This window comes from Candoia aspera, chromosome 7, assembly GCF_035149785.1.
Source record: "Candoia aspera isolate rCanAsp1 chromosome 7, rCanAsp1.hap2, whole genome shotgun sequence".
Lineage (NCBI taxonomy): Eukaryota > Metazoa > Chordata > Lepidosauria > Squamata > Boidae > Candoia > Candoia aspera.
This window is the reverse complement of record NC_086159.1, coordinates 20569637-20579516: the sequence shown is the minus strand read 5'-3', so window position 1 is coordinate 20579516 and position 9880 is coordinate 20569637. Positions and strand designations below refer to the sequence as shown.

Below are 9880 nucleotides of genomic sequence, written 5' to 3'. Positions count from 1 at the left end.
TTTTTATTCTTCTGTTTCATTTGCAGCCTTGAACAGACGAAGTTTAGCAAGTCATCTTATAAATATTCGAAGTAAATATGTTGGCAGTTTGGAAGAGCAAGCATCTCTTGGAGAGAGACCATAATTTGGGAACAGAGCACATGTAGAAAATAGAATCCTTGATGTCTTCAGTTTAAGAGATCTGCTAGTGATATGAAAGACCATAACTCTGTCTTTAAGATCCCATAAATCTTGTTGATTTTATTTTTATTAGAGTTGCTTTTACTTACAGATGAGGAAGTAGCACAGAAATGGAGACCAATGATAGGGTCTTTCAGGACTGCAAATCCACTACACCCTCCCCCTCCATTAGATCCCCATGGACAATCCGTGAACAACCAAAGTGCCTCCAGTTTTCTGATTCAAACAAACACTGAGTTATCTCCTCTCCTCTGTCCGGTCTCTCCCTAAATAAAATCCCTAGGATTCTTCTTTTTCACAAATGCACATATCTGCCATCCCATGGAATTTTATCTCCTCCTTCAAGTATCCCTTTCAAAATGCCTAAGAGAGAAAACTTTCTGCTGTCTTTAGCACACATTGCCACTATCCTCATGAATTCTTATGAAATTGGGAGCATGTACCTTCTGGTCTGGGTACAACTTGATCTGCCCCTTATAAAGTTGCCATATCTGCCTAGTTTGAACAGGATCGTTAAGCCCTGGACAGAGTGGTGGTTGAATCCTCCCAAGAAAGCTTCCTGTTTTATTTCAGTTTCATGTGAACAATAATTTTGGTGGGTTCCTCAAGTCTTTCATTGTCTTTTGGTCTTTGATTCTCCCACCTCTTTTGACCTTCAGTCCTGAGTTGCCCTTTGACTGCCTCCTTACCAAGTCCTGACAGGTAACATTAATATGAAATTAGATTCTTTCCCCATTGTTGCTGGATGGGATTGTTCATACAACCCTTCACAATCTTTAAGAAGAGAGGGGAGCTAGTCAAGGCAATCTAAATCTTTGACCATAAGCAGCTCTCTCTCTATACACACAGGCTCCAATATCTCTACCCATTCTCACCTTAGTCCCCAAATATGCATTGACAAAGCCATGTTTTTAAAATCTTCCTGATTATTAAAACTCAGGCTTTAAATTCTTACATCTGGTGGGAGGACATGCCACAGGAGGAGAGCACTTGCAGAGAATTCTGTAGGATGTATATGTACATGAGCATTTGTGTAAAATGGAATAATTTATTTATTTATTTATTTATTTTTCAAATTTCTATCACCACCCATCTCCCCCAAAAGGGGACTCTATCCAATATCTAAATATCCAATATATTTACCATTCTAAGAAAATGTATTATTGTTATATAAAAGACAAGTTGATTTTCAAGTTAATACTTTTAATTAGTGTTAATGCTAAATGCCATCAAAGCCAGTAGGTCATAATCTCCCTATAATAGTACTAATCTTGCTTAGGGTTATAATTCATAAGTGTATTTTATGTCAACACCTGAAGTGATAAGGTAAAACTTACTCAAAATTCAAATATCAGCTATGATGCTTGTTTTGATATTTATCAAACAAGTCAGTTCTGCCATTCCAGTTGTGCAGCTTTTGGCCAGGAGCTCCTTTATCATTAACCTTCAGCGACTACAACTGGGACTGGCAACTCAGTTGTTACGCAAAGCAATCTCTAAGTGAAACTGCAACTGTGCTTATGATCTTACTTCAGCTTTCCTTTGCTTTACAGGCCTGCAAAGGTCATAAATGCGAGGATTGGTCATAAAGTTACTTTTTAAATCATTATTATAACTGCAAATGGCTGCTAAACAAGGCAGTCACTAAACGAAGACTACCTACGTATACACTATTATCTCCTCCTCCAAACTTCCGGTCCCCCTGTCATTCTTTTTAAACCACTTCCTTTTTTGATTGCCTTATCTTACAATAATTAGGGTGTTTTTATTTATTTTTAAAATGCATGGAAATTGTAATTCAGCTACATCTGGAGGTCTCCCATTCCTACTTTAGGACCTTTCTCCACTATTGAGATAAAATGCTATCATTTATTTCAGAACTGGCACAAAGGAGGCTAGGATAAAATTTGCCAATCCCTACCCTGATTTTATTCTATCTCTTCCGAGTCGTTGCTGAATGTGATGCTGTTCTGATTGGTGAGTGTGCCACTTGCTGCTCTCCCCTTGATATGTCCCCAGCCAGTGGGAAAAATATCCACCAATCAGGACACTGCAGTAGGAATGGAGAAGGTCTGATATCAGGACTTTGTCTTCCCTAAAGTGGTTTGTTTGCTCCTCACATCTCATCTGGGCTCTCCCAGCTTTATTCTAATGTGAATGGGAAGACCACTGGAACAGATTAATGGCGGAGAGCAGTGGCATTTTTTCCCAAGTGAAATAGTGGCAATCTGTTCTCCTCTCCCTTCCTGTGTTGGAAGCCTGGAGGGAAGCTACACTGACCACCGGGAGGCAGTACATGACTGGTTCCGCCTTTGTTAGAAATCATCCGGCGCACATAGCCCGATCTTATTCTATGGGGTTCCAACCCTCTACGGGAATTGAACTCAAGGGCCTTCACACTTAGATGCCTATGTATAGTGCATTAGGTTTAGGGCTATGGTATATACAGTCCACCTTCCCTTAAGCTCTCAGAGTGAAAGAGATACAGATGTTACATTATGTCATGTCCCCGTGTATGAGGTTTTACAAGATTTCCATCCACCCTCTTGGGTTGGGGGGAAATCTCTCTATTGTGACACAGTGGACATCCTGTGTGGCGTTATTAGTTACACTGACCACCAGCAGCCAGTAGAGTACGTGACTGGTTTCATCTTTATTAGGAATCATCAGATGCACATAGCCAGATCTTATTCTATGGGAGAGCTATTATAAACTTCTTTTGGGGAGAAGTTAGTGCCAAAATAGGGAGCGGTGAGGTGACAGGTATGAAAGGCACCCAGGAAACAAAAGGTAGTGGAGAGGGCAAACCTGGAGGAGAAATGGCTGAGATGGAGGCTGGCTGGTGGCCAGAGGACAGAGGGCTTGTCTGCTACCTCTTAGTGCTCCCCAAACATGCCTCTGATCACAGCTATAAACAATTACCTGATTTTGCTTCCAAAGTAATGGGTGGCAAAACGTAAGAGAAAATGTAGGGGTTGCTTCAGTTTCGTGGCAGTCATTCAGTAGAGTTCATTCTAGTTTATGTTCTAGCTCAGAGGTACCAACAAGCTGCTTATGGGATACCACTGTACCTGCAGCCTCTTTCTTAGTGCCTGTTAGGTACCCTGCCCTATCTTACTTTACTTTTTTTTAATCTTGTCTTAATTAAAACAAGAGAAATCATAGCCTTTAGCATTAGGTTTCTTTAAAAAAAGGTCCCACATAGATTCCAGAGGCACCATCATAAAATAAATTGGATGGGTCACTGCAGTCTATTGCTTTATTCAGAAATGCGTGTACGCACCTGGAAGAAAGATCTAGCTGGTAGAAAGTATCAGAAGATGAGAATTATCTGTAGCTCAGGGTCTAACTGTGGAGTCCTTGGTGCTCTCTGAGCTTGGTGGTTTGCTTGCAGACGTTTCATTAGCCAACTAGGAAACGTCCCAACTAAGCTCAGAGGGCACCAAGGGCTCCACAGATAGAAAGTATCTCAGGAGGTTAAAAAGGGTACACGATAACTGATCACACCCATGTGGCAACCATTTTGCAAACAGGCAAACCTCTCCATATCAGGTTGTGAGAGCACCCATGAAAAGAGCTCAGCATTTTAAACTTGCTCAAGTGCCCCAAAGATTGCTTATTTCTGACCCACAATAGGAGTAAGCAGAGGAGAATGTCTAGTGAATGCTCAATAATCCAGGACTGCCAATGGTTTAACAAGAGCAACAACAACCAGGTTTTCTGCACAGAAACATTTAGGCTGCATGTAATGCTTTCCCCCTTTTTTCCTTTGGGCATGTGCATGTCTGTGATATTCTGCTCCAGAAGTTTATTGTCTTTTATTTTTTAGTTCCTTATTTTAATGCTTCTACAAATTGTAAGTTGCCCAATTCTTTGTGTATTGAATGGATATATATAGGACTAGTTGTGAGAAGGCATGGAAGAATTCCAAGTGAAAGACAGCATCATCTGGATCCAGAATAAAAATCCATGAATGAGCAGGGTGATTTAACTATAAATGGAATCAACTTAGCTTGCAGAAAAAGAAAGCTCAGAAGAAAACCAGAAATGAGATTGTTAAAAAAAGAACTGAGATAAATTCTCATATTGAAAACAAAATGTTGGGCTAAGGCTGTTGAAACACTGTAATAATAAACATTCTAAGCATAGAAAATCCCTCTGCTCTGTTCCATATCACCATTTTCCACTTAGTTAGTGGATCCTGTGATTTGCTAAGTATGATTCGCCAAGTGTGAAATCTGGCTACACTTCTTCCAGAGAACTAAATTATTCAGTGGAGACTTGGATACAAATACTAACCTAGATAATAATTTGATTCTATGTATGTTTGCGTATTGTCAACAAAACCAGCTTTGTCTTCTATTTTGTGGAAATGCAGAGGTTACTTTTAGTCAGATCCTGATGTTGTGGACATATTCTTATCACTCCATCTCAATGAAAGTAATCACATTTTCCTGCTGATGAAATCCCCCCCCCAACCACCATGAACAAGCAGTCTTTTAATATAAGGTGTCTATTTGAAAACGTGGAATAGCTAGAAAGCCTGTGTAACCACATTTGTGCCTGGAAAATATTTGAACATCAATGACATTAATAATGCAGATCACACTTTTACTGTAGACTTCATTTGCAATGTTCCTTAGCCTTCAGCACGCTATGGGGTACATGATTAATCCCCTTTTTTCCAGCTGGGAATCTAAGCTTGAGAAATGGAGTCGGCCATAGTGAAACGATGGATACTCTTGTTTGTTGGTGACACATATGAATACACACCCAAAGGGGGGGGAGTACAGTAATTTTGTGCTTTGTGGTGAATATTTGCACCTTTCAGAACGCGAGTCATACATGTCCATGCCAGTCTGTAGGTATATATGCAGGAGGTGGGAGCTATCAGACCATTTGGGAGGGATAGTGGCTACAAATTAGACTCCCCCCCCCCCCGCCCGCTTCTATTCTGCTCCTTTGGAAGAAGAACAGATTTAAGGCGAAGGAGTATGTCTTTAAGGAGGCAAGTGAAATAAGAAATGAGGCTCACGTTTAATAGGTGACATCACCAGGTTTTGGCTCGATATTCTGTATTCTCTGGCTGTCGCTTTCAGCCAAGGCTGCGGGGTGGCGCGTTGGAAGAAGGCGAGCTTTCCAGGTGGGCAGCAGAGACCTGGCCTCCTTTTCCTTCGCCTGATTAAGCCGGAGCTTTAAAACTGCGGGCGGCGGCGGCGGCGGCGGCGGCCATCGCTTCCCCCCACCCTCGCGATGCCCTTCCTAAGGCGCCCGAGCTGTCTCAGTAGCCTCCAGCTGCCCCCGCTCTCCCGGCGACACGGGTGAGAGAGTCCCCGCAGAGAGCAGAGGGGGAGGACTGGCTGGACTGATGGATGGAGGAAAGGCTCCAGCCGAGCAAACTGTCGGAGGCGTCCGAGGAGCGTCCCTCGTCGCAGGCAGCGGCTAAGACTCGCTCGGCGGGCGAGGTCAGGCCTCGCGGAAGGGCAGCGCTGCTGCGCGTGAGCCGGGGAGCCCCGCGCCTTGGATCGCCCAGCGAGGTTGCGTTCCTGGCCCGCGCCTCTCCTTCCTCCTGGGTAATTACCGCCGGGGGGTCTCTCCCTCCCCCCTTTGGCGCGTAGCCCCGCTTTGATATTGCCCGAGGAGCAAAGCGAATATTCAAGAGCAAACATGCCCCGGCGGCCCGTGAGTGCGTGCGGACACCTAGCTGTACAAATCGGGCTAGCCTGGGAACCTCGGGCTCCCCAGAAAGCTGAAAGCGCTGCGGGTTGCGTGTGAGCGCGAGTGTGTGTGCATGTGTATATATTAAATAATAATAATAATAATAATAATAATAATAATAATAATAATAATAATAATAATAATAATAGTAGAGGCGGGGGCCGTGAGGGCGATTTTGCAGAGGAAGAGGAGGGGAAACAGGCGCGCACAGAACACAAAAGATTCCGGGGGCTGGGTCTCGCAGAAGGAAGCGGCGCTCTCCGAGCAGCTCTTCCCAGCCCGCCGGGGTGGGCTGCTGCTCTCCCCCCAGCCGTCTGCCGCCCGCTCCTCTTGGGGAAGCTGTCAAGCGCGGGGCTGCGTCTTTCCTGCTTCCGACGCCCTGAGAAGCCAGCCGCCTCTCCACCTGTCATCCGGCCGCTACTCCTTCTTGGCGTCGCCTTCCTCCCGGGCGAAGAGGCAGAGTCAAGCCTCCGGGGCGCCTTGAGCTGGTCCAGGCAGAGTGGCGGCGGCGGCGGCGGAAGGGACTCGGGAAGGCGACCAAGATGTCCCTGCACTGCTGCAAAGGCTCGGGACTCGGCGGGCGAGAAGCCTGCGGACCGAGCGGATCCCCGCGGTAGGGGGAGGGGGGACGGAGGTAGGAAGGGTATTTGTGTGGGTGTGTTTCCTGAGCCTCTCATTGCGGTCGACCTTCGGCGGCTTTCCCCCCTACTTCCTCCGGCCAGACTTTCAAGCGAGCCACCGTTATCAACCGTTGTCGGGATTTTTGCAAAAATAAGATTTCGGATCGAGAGAGAGAGAGAAGGGGTGGGGATAGACGATCACTTTCCACCCGCATCCTCTTCCAAGGGGCTGGGAGCAAAACCGTTGTCGGCGTCGAGGTTTTAAGGGCCCTTTTTTGATTTGCTGGCTGGACGTTGATTTCCAAGCCCTTGTGCTCCTTGAACGTGGCTCTCCTTACACGCCTGAGAGAGAAAGAGAACCTGGCTGGTCTGGTTATTTCCAAGCGAGCAAAGCTGGAAGAACTCAATGGACTGATCCAAACGCCCAGCCACGGAGTGGGCAGGCTCCTTTAGCACTTACCCTTGCCTTGGCACCTTGTTGATTGAAGTGGAGGCTTCACAATCTCTGGTCTTTCCCTTGCCCCGCCCTTGACAACCCTCTTACTCGGGGAGTGAATGAATGCCCAAGATTGTCTCTTCCTGGACAAAAGTGTTCGGGACAAAAGTGTTCCTCCCTGCTTCTTTCAGTCTCACTCCCACCGCCTCCAAACCCTGATTGATGACTTTGCATTCACTTCTGTGTAATTGCTGCTAGCAGTTGGTGTCCTCTGATACCTGCTCAGGAGCTGGGCTTTCTCTCTAAGTGAAGATGCCCATGGTGTTCCTGTGAAGCTAAGGTATGGCTGCTGGAAGATTGCTACTTTATGCTGGCCTCTCTTTAGCGTTGTGTGCTCTAGGCATGCTAGCTGTGGCCATCTGCTCTGACCACTGGTATGAAACAGATGCCAGGAAACATCGGGAACGGTGCAAAACCTTCACAACGCGGCGGAATGACCCTGGCTTCATTTATAATTCTAACAATAACCTGCCCCTCCGTGCCAGCAGATCAAAGCTGGACCATTGGGAAGGAAAACTTCTCTTGGCAAGAAACAAGAGGCAACTCTTTGCCATGAGTGCTGTTGATGAGTGCAACAGACAGTACAACTCTACTAACATGGGACTATGGAGGAAGTGCCATCGGCTGGGATTTGACCAGGAAGTGGAGGAACTCATTGCTAAAGGTAAGAGCTTCCTTTTAGAACTCAGTTGGTTGAGACACTTCATACAGAGCTGCAGAATCATAGGATGCTTTGGAAGTAACTCCCATTGAATCTAGTGGGCCTTACTTCCAATTAAGTAGGCATGGTGAAGCCAAAGAAAAGGTTCTGTTTCAACCTTCCCCCAACCTGGTGCCCTTCAGAAGTGTTGGACAGTAGCCCCTATCTTCTTCAGGCAGGATGGACAAAGCTGGCTAGATATTATGGGAATTGAAAGCCATTTCCTCTGCAAGGTGACAGATTATAGGAGCTGCTCTGCTATAAGAATGTTACAGTGCCCAGAAACCCATCCACCAGATTATCCCATAGGCTTAATAATCATAGGTGAGATAGTTCTGTTTTACAGAATTCAGAAATGAGAAGCGCTATGAATGAATGAAGAGACTGTGTTGGGCTACAGACGTATGGGCCTTTATGCCATGTCAGTTTTATCAGGCTACACGGTACTGTGGTATGTTGAACTCTTCTAAAAGCATAAGTAGTGCAGAGAATTCAGAGAATCCAACATTTTAAAGCTGATCACACATCAGAAAGCTATATTGTTTATAATTTAAAATTCATAGCTTTTAAAAAAATAACAAAGAGAAATGGAAGGTAGAGTGTAAAGGGAGTTTAGTGGTTACAGGTTATTTAAAAATGGATCCCTGAATTTCCATTGGAAGAAATAATGTTGAGTTGATGCATTAAGGAGGCTCTGAGATGGAATAATTTCACCCCACTCCCAAACCATTCTCTCGATCAAAAACAGCCATGTATTCTTCCTTCCTTTTTTCCTGTAAAGTATTTGGGTAAAAATGATGGTCAGTGTATTTGTTTGTATTATTTCCTTTTTTTCCCCCTAGAACAGAAAAGGTATAGATGGACAATTCTTAATTATTTGTCTGGATGAAAGTTGCAGACAGATTGCTTCTGGATGATTCCTGGCTACATTTTTATTTTTATTATTGTGCTACAGAAAAATAAATGGTCTCCAGTCATACTCGAAAGGATCACTTTGGAGGGGTTCTGTTACAGAAACCTTAAGCAGCCACACCATTCTTTACATTTCTGTTTTCTTTATTTTTGTTTCTTCTATACAGATTCCAAGTGCATTTGTGTGGATATATAATTGGTTTCATTTGCATTACACAAAGATTTCAAAGATCAGTGTGTGAGATTAAACATCCTTACCAAAAAAGCAATCCCATTAGAAGTGCGTTGCCTCTTCATTAGGAGTTCAAATGCAACCTTGTGAGGTTTAATAGCCAGGAGGTGTTATGGACTGCCAGCTGTTTGGTGACTTCATGAAATGTATTCTTGGCTCTGTTCCATTTTATAATGGGCAACTGTCCATAATCAAAAGCTGTTGTCACAGTTGGCATCATGGCTGGCAGGCTCAGCAGGGAAATCAAGAATTCTTCCAGGTCAGACTCTGAGTTTATTGCAGTAGCTGTGGGAATATATCTTGGATTGATCTCTTCTTTGGAAAAGTAAATAATATAGGTAACAGTAGCCTGAAGCTTTTAAACCATGGTTTAAATATTGACAGAAGCATTGCAATCCACGTCAATGAGGAAAATGAGAATTACAACTCAAGGATATATTTACTGGGTAGTTTCATGTAAACCACTATTTATTTGGCTCAATTTCCCATTAGCAAACCCAGATCTTAAGGAGGGCATTGTCATTACGATGCAATAATGAAAGCTGATTACCCATCACAGGGCTAGAATGAAATAAGGAAAATATTTGATCTGAGATACTTGGAAAGGCTTGGAATCACACAGAGCTAAAGCCAGTCTTAGGAATCTGTTTTTCCCTTGGAGTTACTGCTTACCAGTTAACACACTACTTCTAATTTGCTGAGTGCTTTGTTCTTTATACTGGAATACAGTTCTTACGTTAGATCTTGAGTTAGGATAATTTAATGTTAATTGTTAAGAAACGGAAGTTGAGAAATAGTAGTTTGCCCAAGGCCTCAGTGGCTGGTTGGTGGGTTTTCATGTGAGGGGAAGTGTAATATGTGGAAGCTAGATTCAGTGCAGCATTTTGGATGGCTTTGGAGAAGCCATTGACAAGATTCACACTCAGTCTCTTATATTAGTACATGTCATGAGTAAGGATGGCGAGCAGGGTTCTCCCATCCAGGCTGTAAAGCGCATATGTAGTACTGAGGAATTAGGTAGC

The 9880-nt window shown here is 44.2% G+C and overlaps 1 protein-coding gene across 1 annotated transcript in view; it reads left to right on the top strand.

Moving 5' to 3' along the window:
- Positions 1 to 7141: 7141 nt before the first annotated feature.
- Positions 7142 to 9880, top strand: part of TMEM178B (transmembrane protein 178B) — a 278440-nt gene continuing 275701 nt past the window's right edge. The window contains exon 1 of the mRNA XM_063308293.1: positions 7142 to 7678. Within this exon, the coding sequence (XP_063164363.1) occupies positions 7297 to 7678 (382 nt within the window). The 5' untranslated portion in view covers positions 7142 to 7296. The remainder of the gene's footprint in view (positions 7679 to 9880) is intronic.